This window comes from Abramis brama, assembly GCF_963993115.1.
Source record: "Abramis brama genome assembly, chromosome: 4".
Classification (NCBI taxonomy): Eukaryota; Metazoa; Chordata; class Actinopteri; order Cypriniformes; family Leuciscidae; genus Abramis; species Abramis brama.
In genome coordinates this window covers 49,113,467-49,140,380 of record NC_139966.1, presented here as the reverse complement: position 1 = coordinate 49,140,380, position 26,914 = coordinate 49,113,467, and the positions used below count along the sequence as shown (strand labels likewise).

General features: G+C 40.3%; 1 protein-coding gene across 1 annotated transcript in view; it reads right to left on the bottom strand.

Annotated features, from left to right (window-relative positions):
* The window catches only part of LOC311080692 (scavenger receptor cysteine-rich type 1 protein M130-like), a 36,711-nt gene extending 11,024 nt beyond the window's left edge, over positions 1–25,687 (bottom strand). Inside the window, exons 1-16 of the mRNA XM_084110781.1 lie at positions 25,410–25,687; positions 20,053–20,367; positions 19,523–19,822; positions 19,119–19,433; positions 18,318–18,620; positions 17,839–18,153; positions 17,159–17,458; positions 16,166–16,480; positions 15,708–16,022; positions 15,290–15,604; positions 14,877–15,200; positions 14,483–14,800; positions 13,784–14,086; positions 13,515–13,592; positions 12,985–13,299; positions 3,810–3,920 (exon numbers count right to left, since the gene is read on the bottom strand). Of these exons, the coding sequence (XP_083966907.1) occupies positions 3,810–3,920; positions 12,985–13,299; positions 13,515–13,592; positions 13,784–14,086; positions 14,483–14,800; positions 14,877–15,200; positions 15,290–15,604; positions 15,708–16,022; positions 16,166–16,480; positions 17,159–17,458; positions 17,839–18,153; positions 18,318–18,620; positions 19,119–19,433; positions 19,523–19,822; positions 20,053–20,367; positions 25,410–25,467 (4,300 nt within the window). The 5' untranslated portion in view covers positions 25,468–25,687. The remainder of the gene's footprint in view (positions 1–3,809; positions 3,921–12,984; positions 13,300–13,514; positions 13,593–13,783; positions 14,087–14,482; positions 14,801–14,876; positions 15,201–15,289; positions 15,605–15,707; positions 16,023–16,165; positions 16,481–17,158; positions 17,459–17,838; positions 18,154–18,317; positions 18,621–19,118; positions 19,434–19,522; positions 19,823–20,052; positions 20,368–25,409) is intronic.
* Between the last annotated feature and the right edge of the window lie 1,227 nt (positions 25,688–26,914).

Sequence of the window (26,914 nt, the reverse complement as noted above, 5' to 3'; positions counted from 1 at the left end):
GTGCTCAACCATGGATGTATGACCTAGATGTCCATCAAATAATTCAGCAAAGGATCTCAACAACTCAGAAAGCTTAATTTTTTCACCATCATTTAGAGCAGCCTCGTCGACTTTTGTGGCCAAATTGGAAGAACCAGATTCCAAACTAAGTATACTGTGACTTGGCGTCATTAAGTCAACTCCCTCCAACTCCTCTGAGGTCTCTGGCACATCACCCAGGACAACTGTTCTGGAAGGAACTCGAATCACGACAGAAGCTCTCATCATAAAATCCATGCCCAAGACAAGCGGCGCTGAAAGGTTTTGGATGACTGCAAAACGATGGTAAAAGCGTTGGCCCATGAAACCAAACTGTAGCCAAGCTAACCCAGAAGGACAACACATAGCTCCATCGGCAAGCTGTAAAGGAGGCGCAGACCAAGCTGTTATTTTGAAAGTCCCCCCTGGAACAAATTTTGAAACATCCCCTCGCACCGCTGAAACGGAAGCCCCCGTATCCAGGGTAGCTTCAAGTACCTGGCCATGAAAATTGACCTGAACACGGAAAGGTGTGTTCCAATAAGAAGAGGATGTGAGGTCTTCCACATGACCAAGTGCAAGCTGAGTGGTCTGGGATGAAACAGATAAGTGAGGCTCAATTACTGTCTTGGGGGAGGATTGCCTCTCTGAAACGTCCTCCCCCCTCTGAAGTTTCCCGACCTGGGCCTAACTGAGGCACCCAGGTCCGCAACCGCTGTATGCGACACACTACTTGGGCGTTCCGAACTCTGTGTCTCCGTAGTATGTTCAACCTGATGATTGGGCGAAACTGGGCGCACATCCAGACTATTCCGAAGTCTACATGATGGACAGTTACGGGAAGTATACCCCGGTGTCAAACACTTGAAACAGTGAACATCCCGTGCTACAGGAACTGACTGCGGCACATGGGATGCATTACGACTACACGGACCCAAGACTGAATGCAGCTCATGCGCACGCAAGAGAAGGTCCATCACAGATGTTACCGCAGTACCATAGAGTGCTACCCTGTATTTCTCCACAGCATGCTTGCATATTAGCTCAATTTGCTCCAGCTGAGGAGGCGGAGTTCTCAATTTTCGAAATTCACTCAGCATGTGAGCGACAAACGTAGGCAAAGGTTCATCTGGCATCTGAACCCGGTCCAGGATACCTCTCATAATGCGCTCCTGATTATCAGATGGCAGAAAAACCTTCCTAAACAGATCACAAAACTGGGCCCATGTGGAAAGATGAGAGCTCAGGACATTAAACCACTTCTTTGGTTCCTTGGACAGAAAACGGGGGAGTTCAAGTAACATCTGGGAATCAGTAAGGTCTAGTGAAGTCCTGTATATGTCGACAGACTGAAGCCAATCTTCTGGACTCGTCTTTCCTTCGCCGTCAAATATTAGAGGTTCAAGACGCGATTGATGTAGGACAGAGGCCAAGACCCTGGACGTAGCCGACAAATCAGCCAAGGCTGGTTGAGTCACCATAGGTGCACATACATGAGGCACATTAGCAAAACCTGACCTTAAATCTCCCACTGGAGCCTGTCCTTGAACATATGGGGTAGAAGCAGCTAAAGGTGAAGTTTTCGGCCGAGACACAACAGGAACGGTACCTTCATCTGGATTCATGCAGTCAATCACTGTCCTTTGCAGGTCCAGTGAGTCACGGAGACACCGCTGCAGTACAGCAACCTCGTCCTGCAGGAACTGAACCTGAGACCGTAAGTCCTCATCCTCTCTCCGAGACGTACTCTGTCTTGGTGAGTAGTCAGAACATGTCAGTAAGTCAAGTAGGTTACGATTTTCAGTCATCCTGTATAACAGCAAATTACAAAAATATTGCCAGAAAACCTAAACAAAATTTTGTATATGCACAGTTTACAATGAATCAATCAGGAATTAAGCACAAAACAGCACATCAAACCTGTTTGTTACCTGAAAAAAAATAATCATGTGCACTAGTACAATCTCTGTTAAAACACTATAAACAAATAACCTCAGAGAAAATGCACAAAATACACTACAAATTGAAATAAAGTCCAACAATATTTTTTTCCCCTCAGAAACAGTTCTCCTCTTCGCGCTTGTCAGGCCACCAGATGTGAAGTGAACGAAAAAAAACAGTGACCAACAGACTTGTGCGTTACTTCAGAAATGTCCAATAAGGCAAAAATGCTCAATAAATTTTCGTTGTTGTTTTTCTTTTCAAAAAACAAAAATAAATAAAGGTAAATCTTCCAAGTGTACTTTTCTCTCCTATTTCTCTTTTGTCAATGTTATGCAGAACAATAAACTGTCCGTCCAGTCGAAAAAAAAATCAATCCAAACTAAACGAAGCAAAACATCAAATGTCACCTGCACTCCTTGTACTTGCAAATCCAATCGAGCTCGAACAAATCTTTAAAAAAACATCAGGAAATCCACGCGACGTAGTAGGCTACAGACCCATCCAACGGACGCCGCACGGCCACCACGGTAATACCCGCCAGTTGACTTGCCTGGATACACCACTGTAGCACGAACACGTCAGTCGACAAACCGTCGGGAGAGAAGAGAAAATGAGATAACTTTGGTAGATCCACAATGTTCGGGCGCCACTTTGTAACGCAAAGTTGGGATGTGGCCCAGAAAGATAAAAAAACAATAGGTGTCGGAGGAAAAGATGCACGAGAGACTAGAGATTGCGTATCTTCCCCGTGTTTAATACAATTACTTAAACGTCACACTCGTCCGCATACATGGGGATCGAGTGAGAAAAAGTAACATACAAACAAACATCCAACTCTGGTCACAAAATACAAAAAGGAAATAAAAGAAAGAGTAGCGGTAGAGCGGTTATCTCCTCTCATCACCCGTCAAACCTACATCTGACGCTCTACGCACATGCGCAGTTCCCATTTCACCCCATATTAACCCAAAAACACAAAGTGACCGTTACACGGTGTTCAATCAAATAATACTACCTACCAGATTGTACAGTTATCTGCCTTTGTTTTAATGTCCATTAAAATTAAAATTACGGTGTAGCCTGTGTACTTTGTACAGCTGCCATCAGTCGCTCTAACTTCTGATGTCCTCAGAGCGGTCAGAACATTTAGTAGGCTATGGTCTGAACCCGCTCCATCGGCAAACATGCGATATCGATCGCGAAGGATTATGCAGAGTTGACAGAAAAACGTTACACATTGCCGTATCAGATGAATACAACCAAGAATTAAAGTTTGGCAAACTAGCTGGCAGAGTGCCAAAACTTCGCCTTCAGCCCCGCCCTAAGCAACACATACGCGGTCGAGTCAACGCTGGACTAATATGTCTATGGAGATATTTTGTCATGTCAAATGTATTAATAATGCCATCAGAATGCAACCAAAGCACATAAGTAGATGGCTATAAATAATTGTAAATCATACAAAATAAATGCCATGATCACTAGATTTTATACAGGTGTGTAGGCTACTATAATGATTTTGTTAATGGTGATCAGCAACTAAATATTGAGAATGTGGAAGTTACTGCCTTTTGCCTTGGCATGACTTCTCACTTTTTGCTGACAATACAAAGGCAGAGTACAGTAACTTTAAAATAGTGGTCAAAAGTCAAGTTTGAGCTCAAGATTTTTTTATGTATATAATTTCCATTACTAAAACATCTATTTGCCAGATTTCCAGTGTCCTACCTATAATTAATTTGGCGGGACAACTAAAAATCTTTAAAGTAATTTTTCTCAGTTCCACACTCTAGCGACTTAAAGGGATAGTTCACTTTGAAATTAAATTTTGGTATGTTTTAGCTTACCTGAAGGGCATCCAAGATGTAGGTGTCTTTTTTTCCGCAGTAGTTTCAATTTTGATATTTTTAGGTCAAACCGTTCTTGTCTGACAGTCATATAATGCAGGTCGATGGTCCCTGTCTCAAAACACAAGCACAGAGTCCAAATTAAAACAATTCCCCATCGTCCAAATTAAACAATTCCCCATCGTAAGTACACACTGATGGCCTAAGACACGAAACGAGCGGTTTGTGTGAGAAACCGAACAGTATTTTTATCGTTTTTACCTCTTATAACACAACCACGTCGAAGTGATCTGAAGTCGCGGGCGCTTCCTGCTGTGTGACGTGTGCGCAGACTGGCGCATAGATATACTAGATTTCACCTTGGCTACGGCAGTTCATTGGAACGAATGTCTTTAATGCGACATCTAGTGTATATACATCTATGCACCAGTCTGCGCACACGTCACACAGCAGGAAGCGCCTGTATCCCTTTAAGGTCTTTTGCCTTTGTAGGGCAGAACTGATGTTGATGTTGTTATGTTGTGTTTTGGCCTGAAGCGCCACCCTCCACCTATCTACCAATCACGAAGTCAGTAGTGTTTCGGCATCCGGGTTGCCAGCTCTGCTCTAGTTACCACAGCTGCAGCTCCTCGTAGCAGCCTACGTTCCTGCTGGATCCTGCAGCCTAACTGTACGTTCACACCGCCGCCGACTTGAGCTTCCAAAGTTACCGGAAGTCATTCATTCAGACGAAGTCCGTAGATAATACTAATCTGAGCAGTGCACTATTGTTGTAGAAATGTTGATGATGATTCAGGAAATGCACCAAGTGATGGTGAAAAACTGTAAGACATTCCTTTTCTGCTTGAAGGCTCAGCTGTTCTGGTCACTTAGTTGTATTGTTCAATAATCTTAACAATGAATGATTACTGATATTACTTGGTTGTCTTTTTTCTTTTGTCAGAGTTCTTACCAACAGAGTAATGGCAACAATGAACATGGACGGCTCAGGGGTGAAGAAGGCGTTTGGAAAAACACGGCTATGCCGTGTTATAATAGGTACTACATTACTTTTTTTATGATTAGATGATGTACTGTTGTATCTATCCAGTGTTACCCATTGTGCGGCAAACTTTTTAGCCATCACAGATGCACAGTGGAAATACTGTAGGGGTGTAACAATTAGAGCCCGACCGATATATCGGCGGGCCGATATTATCGGCCGATATTAGGCATTTTCCAAACTACCGGTATCGGCATTTATAATGTCCAATAAATGAATATTTAAAAAATAAAATAAAAGCAGCTAGGGCTGGACCCAAATATTCGTTCGGTGGGTCGGTATTCGATTTGAAAATTTGACATTTGAATATTCGTTTTCTTTTTCTTTTTTTTTTGCACACCTGGGATCCCCCGCGAAACTGTTCTCATTCGCGCTTGAATAAGGCCGGCGGCGACACACTGACTGCGTGGCGTGAGCGTCTCAGCTGCGTGGCATGTCCGTTTTTATTTCAGCTCCCATGTTAACAGGTTGGAGTTTGCACACTGCCTGCGTGAGACACGAGTCTAAAATGCGGCTCATGCCACGCGGAAAGGCTAGAGCGCAGAACAGCGGAGTTTGTATGGACCGAAGTGCATGCCTGAGCTTGTGTTTTGTGTTAAGCTGCGTTGCTTTGACATTGTAGAAAATAAAATAATAGTAGAAACAAAATGTATTAGCCTTTTTACCCCTTATTATCAATCTAAATTAATCTCGTTTTTAATTTAACTTAATTTCGTTTTTCTGTATTTAAATTTCGTTTTTCTTTATTTAAATTTCGTTTTTTCTTTATTTAAATTTCTTTTTTCTTTATTTAAATTTCATTTTTCTTTATTTAAATTTAGTTTTTTCTTTATTTAAATTTCGTTTTCCTTTATTTAAATTTAGTTTTTCTTTATTTAAATTTCGTTTCTCTTTATTTAAATCTACCCTTTAAATCTTTCCCTTTACTGTGTCAGTAATTTGTTAGTCAGAACAATATTAGACTACCTTAAAAGTATTGCTTAATTTAACAGACGTGTGCGTTTTATATCACTGCAGTGTCCGTTCTCGGAGCATAATGGATAAGTTGGCATTGCTTTATTTCGTTTTCAAATACATTTAAGAGAAAAGACTTGTCAAGAAGCTTATTTTATTAATAATTTCATTTATATAACTTTTGGTTCATCTTTGTTTTTATTATTCGGGCAACAAGTTTGTTTTTGGACATTTGTTTTCTTTTTAAATTGCTGTTGGTCATTTGATTGACTGTTTAAAACACAATAGATATCATCAATGCACTTTTTGGATAAAACTGCGGTGTATTTTGGCCACGATCAATGCATTGTCACTTTAATTCAGTGTAAGCGGCGCAGCAAAAATAGACTCGGCGCCGAAACCCCCGCTGCACTGCTGTTCACGCGACGCTCCTGCTGGACGCTCACACGCTGCTCCTGCTCCCGGTGTGAATGCACTCATTGATTAACATGGACGCCGAAAAAAATACGCGCTGCTCACGCGCCAGCCCTGCCCGCGTGAGGTGCACCGCTTCCCGCTCGCGCTGTTCTGTAGTTTACTAAAAGTTTATTAATTCTGAATGTGTTGCGTCTCGCGTGTCCATCTATATTGCACCAAATGCGACACTACACTCCCTTGTGAAGTCGATTGGATGAACGGTTCTCGAAATAATCAAAATGCAAACGGACATTTGACAGACGCTTTTATCAAAAGCGACTTACATTGCATTTCAAGGTACACATTTACAATCTTATCAGTTCTTGCTTTGAACCCATGACCACACACACACGGAATGACCTTTGTCTTGTTTAATAATAATACAAATGTTGATGATAATAATCATCATTATTGATTTTTTTTAATTATTAGCCTACTGTCAATATTAATAATAGTTTTTTTTTTTTTTTTTTGTTCAAAGGTTGTTTTCATATCTTAAGTTTGTATTTTTATATATTATATTTATCAGAACTGTTCATGTTTTGTTACACGTTTCTGGATTTTTTAAAAATATATATATCGGCCGATATATCGGAATATCGGATTTTTAAATCACCAAATATTTGTATCGGTATCGGCCTTAAAAATCCTTTATTGGTCGGGCTCTAGTAACAATTAATTGTGCAATTATTATGCTCAGTTTCTCAATAAATTACGGTCAAATGCTGCCACATCCAAGAGCCAGAGGATGCTCTCATGCACAGGGTGGCCGCGGGTCCTTAAAAAGTCTTAAAATGTCTTAAATAAAGTTTTCCTAATAAAAGGCCTTAAAAAGTATTAAAATGTCTTAAATTCAGATTCGATAGGTCTTAAATATTTCTGGTCACATTACCGCTAAAATTTCTCCAGTCTGACGGACCTAATGTCCGTCAAATAACCAGTGAAGCATCGAATCGCGAGAATGATTCAGATTTTATTACATAAACAGCTATTGATAATGATAATGTAGGCTTTTTCTGGTAACGCTGTTTCTTTATTTCAAATGTTGGCGCGTTGCGCGTGGCAAGCGCGCTCATAATGTAAGAGACGCCGGCGCGACCACAACATTGCCCAACATCAAATGGCAAACGTAAAATGCAAGCGGAACGAAACTGCTCGTTATTGTGTGGTTTAAGGACCGTTTATCAGTTTGGACCAGTGTAGCGCGAGCCGATCGTGATCATGCGACACTGTTAGGCTACTACACAGCGCTAATAAGAGATGCAGTAAAGAAAGCATTTGAGTTCGCCACAGAACTGACAGAAGTAATATCATCGCTGCGAGATCTAGTGAGAAGCATTCATATTTCTCCGTTATTAATGGATCAAACAGCGCTGACGTGGAAACCTGGAAGAAACATTGTGCCATGAATGAACAATCAGTGTCCACAGATCAGCAACATTCACCATGGATTTACTGTAGTAACACTTACTGCAACCATGGACGTTTGGCAGGAATAGTAGGCTATAATGCCTTTAAGTAACACGTCGGTTTTATTTTGACATTATGAATACAATTGCTGCCCTCAAATGTTAATCTGAACTAAAATAAACCTTTGTTTATAACTACTACAATATGACATTTCATTTTTTCCAAGGAGCTGTTTTGTTTTATATGCTCCTAAGAAGAGTCAATTATAGCTCTAGAATTGCTCAAAGTAAAAAAAATAAATAAATCGTACTTTATGATGTTAGTTTTAATATAAAAAAGAAAAAAAAATGTAAATCAAGGAAATTTCTCTGGCATTTATTTCTTTATGATGTATCAAAAACGTACCGAACCGAACCATGACACAAGTGTATCGTATCGAACTGAACCGTGAATTTTGTGAACCGTTACACCCCTAATATATACGCATGTAATATAATGTGTATTTCCATCACAGGTTTGGTCTTAAATTTCATTCAAAGTGGCATTAAAAAGGTCTTAAAAAGTCTTAAATTTAACTTGTTCATATCTGTAGACACCCTGATGCATAAACTCAAAATATGCAGTTGTTTATCTACAAATTTTCAGACAATATTAAAAGCACAGGTTTTAAATGTGTGAATTATGTTATACCTATGCCACCTTTGATGGGTAGCACTTATTATCAGTTTAATTTTTCATCTGAAAAACGAAAAGTTAGACATTGAAAAATTGGATTCAGTTTTTCTGTTTTCCTGCTGTTGCAGCTCACTTGAAAAGAATGGTGAGGAGGATCACTGAGCCACTAGATGGTTATCCATGCTTATTTAAAAAGTTAATTACTTTGTGGATTTACAGTACATGTACAAGTGATGCTTGCTGAAAAATGTATGCTGTATTTTAATGTCTTAAAATGAGTGCTTATATTCATTAAGGTGCTGTACAGCAGTCGAAACCTTCTGCGTCAGAGGCCGAAATAAAGAAATACATGGGCAGCTGTCTCCGGTCTGCTCCTGATAGATATGGGGGTATGGGACGGCAAAAGGGGAAATCGGCCGTTGAGGTCTGTTCAGACTCTGAATAAGTAGAATGCACCTATTGTTTATCTACAATGTTTCTGTTCATTAATTTGTTTATCTATGAAACAAATTACAAAACTGGTTTTATTTTAATTTAACTTGCTCTTTGTTTTTAAATGTCTTGAGAGCTTTGATGTAAAAACCTGTAATATGTAAAATGTTGTTGTGATGACACAAAATGTAATGCAGTTATCAATATATATATATATATAAACCAGTGGATTTAATAAAACACGTCTTGCATTTAATACTGTTTTGTCATTATTCTTGTGGTCTAGAATAGGACATCAATGTGTTAAAAATGTTTTAAAAAAATGCAAATCAAATGAATGTCAAAACTTGACGTCAATTTAATGTCAAGTTTTGACATCGATTTGATTTGCATTTTTGACCAATTCTTTGATGACAATGTTTGACGTCAATTTGATGTCTATTTGACATCAATTGCCCGCGTGAAGTGGCCAGAGGGATCTTTCTGCCTCCAGCTAAGCCCCGCCCACACAAATACGTCACAATGTTTACCAACTGTAGTGTTGATATGGCAACTAGTAAATACACCAAGTTTCGTTTCATCATGCTAGTGTGGAAGTATTTAAAACAAGTGTGTTACAACTAGCCCCGTGTTACGTTGAGCCCCGCGCTCCCCTACATGCAAATTACGTGCATGTACTTTTTGTGTGAAAACATATTTATTTTGTCCATCAAAAGTGTGCTTTCACTTTAATTGAGTGTGAGCAGCGCTGCAAAAATAGACTCGGCGCCGAAACTCTCCGCTTCACTACTGGGGCCTGTTTCAGAAAGGAGGTTAAGTGAAAACTCTGAGTATGTTAACCCTGAAATGAGGGAAACTCTGAGTTTTCTGTTTCAGAATGGGAGGTATGTTAAACCTGAGAAAGCAGAGTAAGTCAAGCCTGTTTCAGAAAGAGAGGTAACTTATACTCAGAGTCAGTTGCCATGGTAACTTACTCTGTGAACCTAACCTGGTCGGGAGCAGGTTTTCTTCGGTAAACCCAGAGTTTCTATCGGTCTCCTCCCCTTTTTTAAAGAGGAAGTGGTGTTTAAACACCTCATTCATTCTTTCAGTACATTTTTATTAATAAAATTAATCTTTTATTAATAAATAAAATATTGCTTTTTTTTTTTTTTTTAAATAAGATGAAGTCTATATAACTCCTTAACTGGCAACTGAAAACACAGTAGTAGATTAGAGTTACATAATGTAGTTCTAAACAAATTCTACAGAATTAAACTGTGGCATTTACTGGAAATCACTGAACTGTGTTCATCTGTGCAAAAGAAGTTGATGGACCGTCCTCCTGCTGTTCTTCCACACTCTGGGGGGGCGGGGAGAGATAAGAATACCCGTTTATACTCAGATTTAAACTTAGATTCTATAGGCTACTCCACATAAAAATGTGAAAAAATCTGAATGTGTAGATTGTTTGATGTGTAGACACATATTGTTAACATTAGGCCTCTCTGTGGCAGCAGAAACTCTTTATCACCATGTGATGAGCATTTGGTCGAGTACACTTTATAACACTTTTTGTCATAATTTCTGGTGTATTGAGTAGGCGACTTACAACTGCCTGGGGTTCTGTTGGGACAGGAGGCTCCAAAAGACAGATATTACCATCAGAATCTATTGGGACCCACAAAAATCCTAACCCAAAGTAAAATAAATGGAAATATCAAAAATAGCCTATAAAAAATAACACATATGTAAACCTCTTACATTTTATGAAGGCCCTTGGATCTTTGTGACTGGCTCTGAAGTCCGTCCAGGAATTCCCTCAGCCGTAAATGCTGCTGCACTGCTAGACACTGGATGCTTTAGTTATTTAATATGTCACACGTTTGTAAAGTCAGGTAGCCTATCACCCATGATATGCTCAAGCCTTACTTGACTGAATTCTGTTTTTATATTTAAATTTCAGCTGCTGCCATGTTCTTTTAATGCCTGCAGGATTGCACCTACATGAAAATTAAAATTAGGTTGAATAACATTTCTTCCAGTTTCACCTCTGATATTATAACAGTTGGGTAAGTTACTTATATTACGAACTACAAATGACATCTTCAACAGTGTAATTAGATTAATGTAATAATGATCTCTCTCTACGGCTAGCGGCAAACACCAGCAACCAATCGGAATATAGACGTCCTTCGCGCTGGCTGATTCCGGAGAAACATACGATGTAAACTTTCGTTCCTACCATAGTTCCGAGAAAACGGAGGAGAAGCTGATCATCGCCGTTGCTGGGTTTCCTATCATTATCGGATTAATTGCACAGTTTAACCATCACAGAGTGAAAGTTTATCATTTGCATGTGTTTTTAAGTCCTGACCAGTTTAACAGGGCGCGCTTGACAGGGCATATAAGAACGAGCAGAGAGAGAGAGAGAGCCCCGGCCGCGCGCGCGCACCCACTATAATAATAAATAATAATGTGACCAAAACGGTTATACAAATGCTGTCATTATAAAAGATTTCTAGTGTCAATGTATTGCTTGTTTATTCTGTTTACTTTTCATGGTGTGACACTTCTCTTCTTCTCCCATGAACGAACATAGAACGCTGCAACGTCAGAGCGGCCAAAGCGTCAACAAGCTTCCTCATACTTTTTGACAAGCGTCCTTGACAGAGTCAGTCAACTCAGAGTTGATTGAACTAACTAATTTCAGCTGTTCTGAAACCAAAAACTCAGAGTTTCCCATCTCAGGGTAAGTCAACTCAGAGTTCAACTTTTAACTCAGAGTTGGTTGAACCTCCTTATTGAAACAGGCCCCTGCTCCTGCTCGCGGTGTAAATGCACTGAACATGCACGCCGAAAAAAAAAAAAAAAAAAAAAATCGCGCTGCTCACGCGCCGCTCGCGCTTGCGGTCTGAAACGGCCGTAGCCTAATTCAAAAGGTTTACATGTAGCCAAGTGGTTCAGAATTACGCTACAATCGCGTTTACAGCCAAACGCCGTCAAATACGGCGTTTTAAACCGCATTTGACGGCGCAAAATACGCCGTTGTAATTACAAACACCGTAAAAAACGCGCGAAATACGTTAATGACGCCGTATTCGACGGCGTTTTAGTGTGCATGGAAAGCGCCGCTTTTTACGCCGTTCATCTCGCCATATGACGGCGTAAAAAAACGCCGTTTTGGTTGCACATTTTTTGTGCGCGTTATTTTACGGCGTTTTGCTTATAGTATAATGAGACACGCCCACTGATTTCCACAGCCAGTAGCCTACGTTTGAACTGTTCTCTCCCAATCAATGATGAACTGAGTCAGACCAGACACATTCAGCACAGCTCATTTAATCCAATTCTTATGCTCATAAGGAGTTATTCATTTTATGGATTACAATAATCCAAGCTAAATAATAAACTGAAATTAAAGAAAATTATGGATTATAATCCAAGCTAAATAATAAACTGAAATTAAAGAAAATATTAAAGAACATTCAAATCAATAAAGCAAAATTAATAGCATTTTCATATTTTAAAAGGGGGGAGAAAAGATCTTGAAGCAAAACCAGTTGAGAAACACTGTATCAGAGTTATGGATCGAGTTATGGATAGAGTATAGAGTTATGGATTTTATCCTGCTTTTTTCTCCATTCACAGAAGTGCTACAGGTGAATACGATGATGAATCCCCCTATTCTGTTGCTGCTATTTACTAAACCCCTGGAAAAAAATGTTTGGGTATTTTTAATGGGTCACAGTCACAGACACTTGTTCATTCTAATTTAATTGAATTTTAATTTAACATCTTGTCGGTTAATGAATGGAGAATGATTGAAGGTCGCAGGGGAAAGAGTGTGGAGGAGTGACTGATGTCTGAGAAACTGGAGGTGAAGCTGATGTTGTTGTGGCAGGAATATTGGACACTGACAAATCTGCCATGACAGAAACAAACACACTAAAAATCCTACAAATACACACATATTATTAGCATTAAAATGACTGATATTGCTCAGTGTTTTGCTCTGAAAACTCAAAAGCCCAGTAGGCAAAAGCACAGAGAGAGAGACACTGTTTGTGGAGGAGTGACTGATGTTGATGTGGACACAGATAAATCTGTCCTTGTAAAAACAGACAGACACAAACATTTAAAATAATGAAAATTATCTTTTAAATAAAAATATTATTAGCTCTAAATGTAAAAAAATAAAAATAATTCTCAGTGTTTTGCTCTGACCTGCACAGGTGAGTCCAGCGTGCTCTTTGTGGGAGCAGTCAGTGTGGTTCTTCAGGGAGAGAGGACAGTCCCACAGGTGAATCTCATTCCCTCTGCACTCGACTCTGTTCAGCCACACAACACCTTCACCAGCACCAAAGACTGAATTCCCATCAGCCCTCAGTGCTGCTCCACAACCCAGCTGCCTGCAGACCACCTGAGCATCGCTGATGTCCCACAGATCAGCACAGACTGAACCCCACACAGCATTATGATACACCTCCAGCCTCCCAGAGCACCGGCCCAAACCTCCACTCAGTCTGAGAGGAACATGATCTAAATCACACACAGCAACATCACTGACCAGCTTCAGCATACCTACAAACAGCATACAGCATTCACAACAAAACACACATTAACTCAACTTTGACGGCTTTAAATGTATTATTAGTGGATTACATTTATAAACTTGATTATGATTTTTAAATGTAAATCAATTCTTGTTTAAATTCACATTTTAATGGAAAACAGTCTTAATCCAAAAATCTTACTTGAACACTGTCTCTGGTGAGGAGATGGAGAGGTAGAACATGTCAGACGACTCCGAGGAGACTCATGACTTTCCTCCTCTGAGATTAAATATTAAGAGAACTGAACATTAAGACACAAAAATCATATCTTCTCTCAGTGAAACATATCAATGTGAAAACATAATTTAAGCCTCTTCAGAAACAGTTTATTCACCACATTATATACAAACATTGTGTTTAAAGAAACATAACTAGTGAGACCATCTTACATTATTTAAACATAATCTCACCTGAGCAGGTGATTTTGGCCACTTCATCATTATCACAGTCATTCTGTCCCCAGGGTGAAGATGGACACTGCCACAGATTTGAATCATGTGGTCGACATTTCACTTTATCCAGCCAGTTACGAGCTGATTCCAGTCTTGGTGTAGAATCAGACACAACACCAGATCTTCCACAGTTCAGCTCTTGACAGATCAGACTCACTGTGTCTGTGTCCATCTGGTTCCAGCACACATTACCCCAGGATCCATTGTAAAAAACCTCCACATTCCCTACACAGCCCTCAGTTAACCTGATCTCTTTAAACTCTAGATGGAAAGGGATGTGCATTAATAATATTGGAATTTATGTTGTGCTAAACCTAAAATATCACCAAAATACCTGGTTAATACAAGGCTAATGCACACTGCTAGCACTGGTATCATATGAAAAAGATACTTAATTATATTTGTATAATACATTATAAATCTCATGTATTACTTGATTCTGCTTGGTCAATAAAAAAATATTTAAAAAGTAGCGGCATCCATGGCAGCACTTTCTATCATACCATCATACAGTAAGATGGTATTTGTGGTCAAATATGAGCCATCCGCTCCTGATGATCCTGGTGTTTATTTTGCAAAAATTATCAGCTGCACATTATTCCTTTAAACATTTGAAATTATATATTTTAAAATAGATCACATTACTTTACTGTTTACCTGAGCACACGACTCCTACATCCTGCTTGTGTTGACAGTCATGTTTCCCCCAGCCTGGAGAAGAGCAGTTCCACAGGGACGTCTCATTCCCCTCACACTCCACCTCATCCAGCCATATGGGTCCAGAACCAGGACCAAACCAGGCTGGTACCTGCTGGTTACTGAGGGCCACTCCACACTGCAGCTGTCTGCACACCACATGGGCATCTTTAATATCCCAGGAGTCATCACACACTGTCCCCCATGAGCCGCTGTGAAAAACCTCCAGCCTCCCTGCACAGTCTTCCCCAGAACCCACCAGCCTGATGGACCCGCGACCTGATATTCAGAGAGAGAAAAACACATTATTGATCACTAACAACTGAAGAATCTGCCCAGATGTTGTTGTTCTCACCAAGGCATGTGATTGACAGCTGTTGTGTGGAGCTGCAGTTGAGAGTTTGTGGAGAGCTGCAGTTCCCCAGATGAGCTTCACTCCCAGAGCACTGGAAGCCCGTCACACACTCATGACTGTGTTCAGGACTGGATGAAGAGGAGCCGGAGAAGTTCAGCACAGAGCCACAGCCCAGCTGTCTGCAGACCACAGAGGATTCAGTGAGACTCCAGGAGTCCAGCAGAACTCTCCTCCAGACCTGATGGATGGAAACTTCCAGCTCCCCCTCACACTGTCTCTCTCCAGACAACCGCACCAGACCATCATGAACAGCCAGAGAGGAACCTGAGGAGATCTCATGTTTTACTAAAATAAGAATTGTGTTATAACATGGTGAAAAAGAGCATAATGCTCTCAGTGTCAAATAAGTTTACCAGAGCAAATGACTCCAACATCTCGTCTATGAGAACATTCAGCTCGACTCCATGAAGAGACGGAACATTCTGAGAGTTTTGTTTCATTCCCGTCACAATCAAACACATCAGCCCAGATTTCACCACTTCCCTCTCCAAACCAGTCTGATCCCACAACAGACACAGCAATCCCACAATTCAGCTGTCTACAGAGGACACTGGCAGCTTTCATATCCCAGCATGCATCACACACTGAGCCCCATTCATTGAGGAACCGAAGCTCCACTCTTCCAGAACAGGAGTCTGAACCGTTCATCAGATTAGCATCTGTGTAACCTGAATAAAGAACATAGAGGTTAAAATAAAGTATAATGCAGCTGACAGAGAACATATACTGTTTTAAATACAAACTAAGAGACAATGAATATTTATAATTTACCAGAACAGATCAGACCAACATTATAGTCACTGGTACAGCTTTGTTTGTGTGATAATGAAATTGAGCAAAATGAAATCTGAGACTCATTTCCTCTGCACTGAATCTCTTGTGTCCACATCTGAGCGTCTCCTTTGCCAAAAGCATCTTCTCCCAGCACCTGTACAGGAGCCCCACAGTCCAGCTCTCTACACACAACCTCTGCATCCTGCTGGTCAAAGGCAGCGTCACACACTGAAACCCACGACTGATCATCAAGTATCTCTAACCTCCCAGAGCACAGGTGAGATCCATTAATGAGTCTGGAAGCTTGATGACCTGTTAATATTACAGGAATGACAGTGCACAGTAGACAAAAACAAATGCTTGATAGTTAAAAACAATAACCATACAAACAGTTTTCCAAACAAAATATTCTTTATGTCACAACAAATTAATGGGCAATCAGTTAAATTATTCACCTGAACAGATGACACCGGCATCTAAATTGTGAGTACAGACATGTGCACTCCATCCTGCTGACCCACAGTTCTTCAGTGTAGACTCTGATCCAGTACACATGACTAAACTCATCCAGATTGGTCCTGATCCTTGTCCAAAATGAGCATCACCCAGAGCATCTACAGGTTCTCCACAGTCCAGCTCTCTACACACCACTGCAGCTTCAGCCATATCCCAGAAAAAACCACACACTGTTCCCCACTGACCTCTATGAAGAACCTCCACTCTACCAGCACAGCGACTGTTGCCACCAACCAGCCTCACATTCGTTTTATCTAAGTGACAGAAAAATACAGATAGAGACTGTGATTGCATATCCGTAAGCACACTAGTTCGCGTATCAGTATATTGTGTACACAAATTCTGCACTGGTAAAGCACACTGGCTCACTACACATTTGGACACTGATTTTTCAATTCCCGGTGATATGAGGTGCTTGTGTCATAAAACGTCACCACTGGTATTTATTAACAACACACATAACATCTTTCTGACATTTTTTATGCTGTTTAAAGTATGTTATGAAATATGCTTTGATTGTTGTTATATATATCTGAAATATTTTAGCCAAATTTTTATTATAAATATTTACTACACTGTTCACTACCTATCTACTGATGTTTATACTGACATATAATTAAATAACAATTTGTCTTTTCAAATCTTCCATCCCATGTCATGATGATATTGTGTTGATATTGTGTTGGTTTGTGCGATTTGTTTTGCACTTAACAGAATTTACATTAAGGGGAACGTAGTGAGCATCTAGTTTTTGGAGTGCATTGTGGGATTTTTAGGGAGCAAACATTCCTGTGAACTTGAAGGATTTTGTGATTGAGACAGACCTTAAAATGGCTGGCTCCTTGGTCAGTGTTCTGATTGTGAAATATGAAGCTGACTGAGATGCACCCTATTAGTAAAAGGTATGATATTATTATATTCTTTTAACTCACCAGCACAGATCAGCCCCTGGTAATTATCATGTGAACCGCTGTTTTTGTGTAAGGATGTTGGACAGAGGTGAATCTGAGACTCATTTCCTCTACACTGAATCTCTTGTGTCCACATCTGAGCGTCTGCTTTGCCAAAAGCATCTTCTCCCAGCACCTGTACAGGAGCCCCACAGTCCAGCTCTCTACACACAACCTCTGCATCCTGCTGGTCAAAGGCAGCGTCACACACTGAAACCCACGACTGATCATCAAGTATCTCTAACCTCCCAGAGCAACTGGAGTTTCCAATAAGCCTGACACCTGAAGTAGCAAGAGATAAGAAACCTTTCAATTTTGTTTATCTAAAGGTGTGTAATTCTTGTCACTATTGTTCTACCATAAAGCACCACTTATTAATGTGAAAGGAGTAAAATAGTCAAATTACTCAATCTCTCATGTCAATCCAAATCATCTGACTTTCATTTTTATGGAACCTAAAAGGGGAATTTTACAGAATATCCTGGTACTCTTTTCAATATAATGAAAGTAAAATAAGAAAAAAAAAAGTGCTCTACAGAACAAGTCATAGAGATTTGAAAAGACAGAAAGTAAATGATGACTGATTATTTATTTTTGGTTGAACTTTCCCTTTAAGGAATTATCAGTGATGTAAAAACAGTGCAGGGTTTTAAGCAGTTTACCTGAGCAGATTACTCCTGCATCTTTAGTATGATCACAGTCATAAAAACCCCAATTTACTGTTCCACAGTTCTTCAGTGTAGATTCTGATCCCGAACATAACGTGCGATTTGTCCAGATTGGTCCGGATCCTGGTCCAAAATGAACATCACCAAGAGCATCTACAGGTTCTCCACAGTCCAGCTCTCTACACACCACTGCAGCATCAGCCAAATCCCATGTCTCACCACACACTGTTCCCCACTGACCTCTATGAAGAACCTCCACTCTACCAGCACAGCGACTGTGACCACCAACCAGCCTTACTCTCAAATTGTCTATAAAATAAATAAAGAGGGAGTAAAGACATATGGACAAAAGGAAAGAATGAGGAAAAAAAATATCACAATAAGAGAAAAAACTATGATAAAATTTACTAATATTTAGTGTAGATTTTGGGAACATTAAATTTGATTTCAGTTTATTTAAAAAAGGCTCAAACCTGCACACACCAGTCCAACATCATTTTCATGTGAACAGTTGTTTTCATGTGATGGTGATGTTGGACAGAGGTGAATCTGAGACTCATTTCCTCTGCACTGAATCTCTTGTGTCCACATCTGAGCGTCTCCTTTGCCAAAAGCATCTTCTCCCAGCACCTGTACAGAAGCCCCACAGTCCAGCTCTCTACACACAACCTCTGCATCCTGCTGGTCAAAGGCAGCGTCACACACTGAAACCCACGACTGATCATCAAGTATCTCTAACCTCCCAGAGCAGCGAGAACCTCCAACCAGCCGGACTTCTGAAAGAAGGAAAAACAAAATTTAAAGTTAGAGACCTTCAATAATGAGTCAGTCATATAATTAATATATCAATCAACGAGAAATAATATTTTCCTTTATCTTCTGAAATAAAAGATAGTTATTATGAAAACATATTATACATGTCAGCAAAACTTTTAAAAGTTGAAACTTGAACCTACAAAAACAGCTCATATACAAAACAGTCTATAGTTATTGTTACTGTAAAAATCTAAATGCATTACATGACTGCCCATATTTCAACATTTTCATGTCAACAATGTCTATGAATGAATCCTATCAGGGAATTACATTAGAATGTAGAGTTAGAAACAAGCTTCTAAATTTTATTTTTAACAAGGTCTCTGATTATTACAGTCTGATCTTAACAGTTTGTGCTGTCAAAAAGAAGCTGGAAAATGGTCAAAAAAAATGAAATTATGACTGCTTTTGGTGCAATTGTTTTGTACATTAAGACAGGATTTTTAGCTTTAGCTTACCTGAACAAATGACTTGAGCGCTCTTATCAAGACACACATCAAGATCAGTTGGTTGTATGAATCCACATTTCTTAAGAGTAGACTCTGATCCAGTACACATTGCATTTTTCATCCAAAACGGTTTTGATCCCAGTCCAAAATGAGCATCACCAAGAGCATCTACAGGTTCTCCACAGTCCAGCTCTCTACACACCACTGCAGCATCAGCCAAATCCCAACCAGCTCCACACACTGTTCCCCACTGACCTCTATGAAGAACCTCCACTCTACCAGCACAGCGACTGCTGCCATTTACCAGTCTCACATTTCTTATGTCTATGAATGTAAGAGAAAAGGCTATTGTAAATTGAAATTGTTATAATAAAATGAAATGAAATGTGCTTTGTTGTACTTTGAACTGTTACCAGTACACAGCAAACCAATGTTGTGCTCATGTGAACAGTTTTCATGTGATGGTGATGTTGGACAGAGGTGAATCTGAGGCTCATTTCCTCTGCAATGAATCTCTTGTGTCCACATCTGAGCGTCTCCTTTGCCAAAAGCATCTTCTCCCAGCACCTGTACAGGAGCCCCACAGTCCAGCTCTCTACACACAACCTCTGCATCCTGCTGGTCAAAGGCAGCGTCACACACTGAAACCCACGACTGATCATCAAGTATCTCTAACCTCCCAGAGCAGCGAGAACCTCCAACCAGCCGGACTTCTGAATAAGACAAAAGCATGGCTTATTTATGGGGCTTCAAGATAATGATTTGTACATCAAAGCCATTTTATTTTTTAGTCTTATAATGAATAAAGTAAAAACACAAAAGAAAACCACAACAAATATAAATATAAAATGTATTTATTATTGAAGTCAACATTTTAAAACTTCTTTAAAAATTAGAAGCCAATCTGGAAGCGCATATGAATTTTAATATGTAAAATATTTACCTGAGCAAATGACTCCAGCATCTCTACTATGATCACAGATGCTTCTACCCCATCCTAATGACCCACAGTTCTTCAGTGTTGACTCTGATCCAGTACACATGACAAAACTCATCCAGATTGGTCCTGATCCTGGTCCAAAATGAGCATCACCCAGAGCATCTGCAGGTTCTCCACAGTCCAGCTCTCTACACACCACTGCAGCATCAGCCAAATCCCAGAAATCATCACACACTGTTCCCCACTGACCTCTATGAAGAACCTCCACTCTACCAGCACAGCGACTGTGACCACCAACCAGCCTCACATCCATATGGTCTAAAATATTAAGCAGTAACAATGAGAGATGAAAGATGAAGGGATGAGAGTTCAATTTACAGCATTACAAAGTGGGACAACTGGGAAAATGGGACACATACAGTACGTCTGAGTATTTAAAATGAATATTCAGAGTTCAATACAAGTTTAGCTCAATCAACATCATAGGTATGTTGATTAACAAAAAAAAAATTATGCTGACTCCCTTTTAAAAAAAAAAAAAAAAGAATAGGGTTTCAATTATCCTAAAATGCATTATTGTTTCACCTGTAAATAGTTAAAAACAATTACAGGGTTTATACCATTATGTTGTCATGGAAACAAAGTTTAAAACTGGAAATAACTTTGCACAGAAAAGGTTAGTAATCATTTTTTTCCACACTATAATTGTAACGGTCATCAGCTGGAGTGCCCTCGAGAACCACCAGAGGGCACTCCATTTCAGATTGTCATTTTCCCTCACAACTACATTTCCCATACTCACTGCTCGGACTCATCTTCACTGATCACATTCACCTGTTTGTCATTACCTTGTTTAGCTCACCCCTTATAAGCCTGGTTTTCATATTCAGTCACTGCGTAGTTTTGTACGTGTTGCACTGCATCTCTAAGCATTTCTTTGGTTCCCTGTATTTTGGTTTCTTGGACTCTCTGCCTGCCTCTGGATTACCCATTTGCCTTGTCCCCAGCCTTGAGTGTTTGTTTGTTTGTTTGTTTGTTTGTTTGGACTGCCTACCTGGACTTTGACCTGTTGCCTGTTCATTTGTTTACGTGTCTGGATTGTCCCCTTCTGATTAAAGCTGCATTTGGATCTAAACTCTCTGGTCTCCGAGCAGATCGTGACAGAAAACTACGCCGACACAGATCCAGCAGCCAAGTAGACCCAGACCCATCGATGAATCCAGCAGCACAAATTATACTTCTCCGTCAAGGTGATCGACCCATTGAGAATTATGTAATGGACTTTTTGGAGCTTGCTCCTCTGACTTACATGGATGAGGTATGTCTAATGATATTTTTTCGTGGAGGACTATCTGAGTCACTCAACTACCAGATGCCATTGCATGACCCTAACGGGACTCTTGAACAGTATATTGACTTGGCCCTTTCCTTGAGCGGTTCATCATTTACTGTGGGCCTTGCGGAGGAAGAACCCCGCAAACTCACGAGAAACTCTAAGCCTGAGAATCTTCACGTCATGCCACCCATCAGGCCCATCACTGGATCAGTCTCTGGACATTCTAGATTAATGTCCAGCGTGAAGGACTCACCGCTCATGTCAGCACGGAGGGCCAAGAAGATCGGCCGAACGGGGTCTCGTCCTGCCAAAACCACCGTTCCAGAGTCTCTTTCCGTCGAGGTCTCTGCCGAGCCTGCGCTCCACAACAGCCCTGCTGAGTCTGCACCTCACGTCAACCCTGCCGAGCCTGATCTTCACGTCAGTCCTGCCGAGCCTACGCATCACGTTATGGCCACCGAACCAGAGACTGTACACGTCGTGCGAGCCGCACAAGAGACTTTTCACGTCGTGCCTGCCACTCAAGACAATGTTCCCGTCACGTCTGCCAAGCCAGAGACTGTTCCCGTCATGTCCACCGAGCCAGTGTCTTCGGACAAGATGGCCGCCACCGAGCCAGTGTCTCCGGACAAGATAGCCACTGCCGAGCCAGTGTCTCCGGACAAGATGGCCGCCACTGAACCGGTGTCTGTTCCTGAACCGGTGTCTGTTCCTGAACCAGTGTCTGTTCCCTTTGTTCCTGAGCCGGTGTCTGTTCCTGAGCCGATGTCTGTTCCTGAGCCGGTGTCTGTTCCAGCTCATAATCCCATAGCCGCCCCCGAGAAGATTTTGGGGGGAGGCAGTAGGTCCCTGGATGGGATCATGGAGGCCGTGCCACCATGGCCGCCCGAAGTGTCGTCTCTGCCCTGGCAGCCCGAAGTGTCGTCTCCGTCCTGGCCGCCTGAAGGGTCTGGTCCACCCTGGCCACCTGAACTGCCTAGTCCGCCCTGGGTCCCTGCACAGCCAGCACAGCCTGCTCCGCCCTGGTCGCCTGCACAGCTTGCTCCGCTCTGGCCGTCTGTGCAGCCTCAATCTCCAGGCCCTCTTCCGTTCCACGGGCCTGGCCCTACATCCCACCCCCGAGCCCGCCTCCACTCCACCTCCCTCCTAGAGAATCATAGGAGCGTCTGGAAGCTGTAAGAACTGATTTTCCTGCTAAAACAAAACTCACCCTGCAATAACGCCATAAAATGCACCCTGGACAGCAGATAACAAAGACAGAGCACAGAACCTTGTCCTGCCCAAACTTATCTCATTGTCCCCTGTTTGACTTCAACTCATCCCCCTCTCCCTCCCCCTCTCCCTCCTCAAGGCACTGAAAGTCATTAAGAATGTCTATTTAACACATATGGTGTATCTTGTGAATATGTTGTTTTTCCTTTTCATGTTTGGTGTAATTTTAAAGGACACAGTGCGATTGGTAAAATGGTCTTAATTTCATTGCAGTCATTGGTTTAATGAAAAAGATTGAGAACTTGGAGAATCCTGTATCTCCTCTCTGGCTGATATCTCTTTACATCTCCTGAAACCAGGTGCTACCCCCCTGGGGTACATGGATTGGCCCAAACAACTCTAAACAACATTTGTTTAACCCCCTTCTGTTCTGATCTGGTATTTAAGGTGAGGGAACAGAGAAACCTTTGGGAATCTTTTACCAGGAGAATCTCCCACACAGTAATGCATGTCAGTATTTTCCTGTTGGAAAGCCCTGACACATTACTGTGTGTCTCTGTCAGGAAAACATTACTTACTTTTAGAGTCATCTTTGAGTAAATGATGTCATATATTTTTTGAATTGGCTTTTAATAATTTACTTCTGTAATTGGCATGATATATTTTTACCTGACAAATAAATGTTACATCTTGATTTATTCTGCATTCTTCTGAAATCATTATTTCCAGTAGATTAATGTGTAGTCTGGTGTTTCCACAAAACTTTGTCCAGAATAGATCAAACTGGAGGCACTTTGAATGGACCATGGGGCACATCTTAGGAATACCTCCTGATTTCTGACTGTTCCCTGACTTAGCATGTTGTACGCTGCAAATATTATAAAAAATTACGCCTATGGGTCTGTAGTGCGCGACTGCATAGGGTAAAATACTTGCACTGCACCCTCTGACTATTTCAGGACTGGCTAGTTTGTGATCGTGAGCGCGCAGTCGCGACGTGACGTCTCAAAGCGACACTAGGTCCGTAATGAACGAATAATTGAAAGTATGGGATAATCAGAATTATCAAAGATCTAAATTAATTCATAATCAATGTTTATGATTATTTTCTAATCAGAAATACGATCTAAATTTGATTATCATTTGAAATTGGAGTCAGATTACGCATAGAGCTAAAGTAATACTAAAACTAAGTTCCAATAAATTAAGTGAACTTCACTGGAGCGCTGAAAAGGCATACACGCTTTAAACCTTCGCCAGGCCGTTGGATTCCGTCGTTGGGCCAATGGATGGTCCTTACAAAGCCGCTCTTTAGAGGGGGGGCTATGTAACGGTCATCAGCTGGAGTGCCCTCGAGAACCACCAGAGGGCACTCCATTTCAGATTGTCATTTTCCCTCACAACTACATTTCCCATACTCACTGCTCGGACTCATCTTCACTGATCACATTCACCTGTATGTCATTACCTTGTTTAGCTCACCCCTTATAAGCCTGGTTTTCATATTCAGTCACTGCGTAGTTTTGTATGTGTTGCACTGCATCTCTAAGCATTTCTTTGGTTCCCTGTATTTTGGTTTCTTGGTTTCTCTTCCTGCCTCTGGATTATCCGTTTGCCTTGTCCCCTGCCTGCCTCTGGATTACCCATTTGCCTTGTCCCCAGCCTTGAGTGTTTGTTTGTTTGGACTGCCTACCTGGACTTTGACCTGTTGCCTGTTCATTTGTTTACGTGTCTGGATTGTCCCCTTCTGATTAAAGCTGAATTTGGATCTAAACTCTCTGGTCTCCGAGCAGTATGTAACAATAATCATGTTAACACATATTTGTTTAAGTCTTGTTTCTATTTTATTGAGACAGTGAGTATTTTAAAGTTTACAGAAACCCCCCCCTTTTTTTTTTTTAAAGGGGAGACAAGTAGAAACGTATTATTTAGGTAAAAAATTATGTCACAAATTATGTTGATTGAGCTTAAACTATATTAAACCTGGTGTATTCTTTATTTTTCCCTCTATATAGTTATTATGTAGATGAGGTCTTGGCATTGTTTAAGAGACTAACATTGTAACCCTATAAAAGGCCTTTAGGTTTTGTTTTTGTTTGTCATGATCACAACTTCTTGACATAACATTATACAGCATTTATCCTGCTGGATTATGAATGAGTGATTATTTTTCTTTTTTATTATAAAAATGTTCATGGGACTTGCTCAAGCTAACATGTCTGTCACTAATATTTCCAAATCAATGTTTATCAAATCAGAACTCCAAATGTGTGATCAATTTTACGGCCACCCAACTCGAGGGACAGAGATGCCTGCATGGTTATAGAATAATGTTTGAAACATGGCGATTAAATCGTTTTCATCCAGAGAAAAGGTGATCAATGTTTTATTTTTTTAGATAACAGAAGATTGAGACAACATTTACAATGTTGATATCACATGAAAAATTGAATTGTAATCAAAACACAAGACAAAAAAAAAAAAAAAAAAAAACTACAATAATGACCTCTTAGGGTTTCAATTAATAAATATTAATATTATTTTGATAACGATATATTATATTGAATAAAAAAGAACACACTCATGTAAAACTTATTTGTAGCTCTTTATAAATTGGAGAGACAGAGAGAGAAAGAGAAAGAGATAAACTGCCTGTTAAACACAGGAGCACATTCAATATATTGTGACAATGTGATTACACGGGCATCTAAAAAAACACATTACAGTATAGTTTAATTTTAAGATCTTAAATAATATAGCATTTAACCCATCATTAAAAAAAAAAAAAAAATCTCTTTCATTGTTTACTTACCAGCTGTGATGAGTATTATAACTGAAGACAGTAAAATGAGTGTCAGGCATCTCTCCATCTCTCTCTGCTTGATTAATTCAACATCCAGTACAAGCTTCTCCGCACTGATGATACAGAAGTACAGGCGTCCTCTCTCAGCCCCCTTAATGAGAGAGAAAGAGGTTCAAAACCCTCCAATCACACTCGCTGTTACCTTATTAGACAGAACAGAGGAAATCATCAAACAACTTCAGTGACAAATCAGACCAGGCTTTTATGACTATCTCCATACAGTCAGTGCTGATGAGCTCCTCCTCCCCACCCATCAAGAGGGGATGCAGAAACACACACACACACACACACACACACACACACACACACACACACACACACACACACACACGGCTTACAGGAGACAGGAAACTCTCCAATTTATTTACAGCATCAAAGCCCAACACCTGCAGAGAAGAGATAAAACTCTCTAAAAAACTAAAAAACTATAACTAACTCTGAACACTGTCTATTAGATATGTTAGCATGACATTAACAAGTAGCAAAAAAGCCATTAAAAATGTAAATGTTTACCAAGAGCACAATGCACAAGTAAGCCTTTATTAAACTAACGAAAGGCAGAAAAGACCCTTAAACTAATTCCCCTTAAAGCTAATTTTGTGAAAGCTTTCATATACATGTATGTATCAAAAACATTTTTGTAACTATTGTGAAATTTACCTAATTTAACCAAAAGTGGTTTCTTTCAGGTGGCCCACAAAAACCATAATTATAAGTGAAGATAAGCATGTTGTTCACCTTGTGACCAGCAGAGAGAGCCAGTGAACTACATTTCTGCTAAAGCACCTTGTTTTGCAAAATCATACTTCCACAGAAGTGACAGGCATTGTATATTTGATATGGGGTGGGTATGGATCCATATTGAGACCCCTCAGTAAGGATGCACACACACACACACACACACACACACACACACACCTGCCAGAGGCGGGCTGCTTCTTCATCAGGATGGATTTTTGACGGATTTATCACATTAGCATTCAACCACAGAGTTACGCTAGCCGTCACTGTTGTTCTGCCTCTGGATATAGTCCAATCAGCATGTGTGATAATATTTTTTTTTTACAGTCTATGGTGATAACTGATCAAACTTTAAAACACATGAAGTTTCCAGCTATGCAAACATAACTAATGCATCAGTATTAACTTCTTAAGTAAGGAAAATTCCTTAAAATTGAAATGGACACAAGAAAAAACACGTTAACTCTTTCTACAGCATGGCAAGAAGACAAGTACATAATCTCATTCTATTTGCTCAGTATATAATTTTTAGTATGTAGTAACTCAGTAAAAAGTTTCAACCATTTTGGCATATTTTTTAAAACATGTTCACTAAATCATATACTATATATCATTCACCATAGCAAGTATTTAAGCCTACAACAGCAGCCATGGGCATGTGCGTTAAATGTGGCAATGCGTTACTCACACACAAGATGCGGCAAAACACCTCT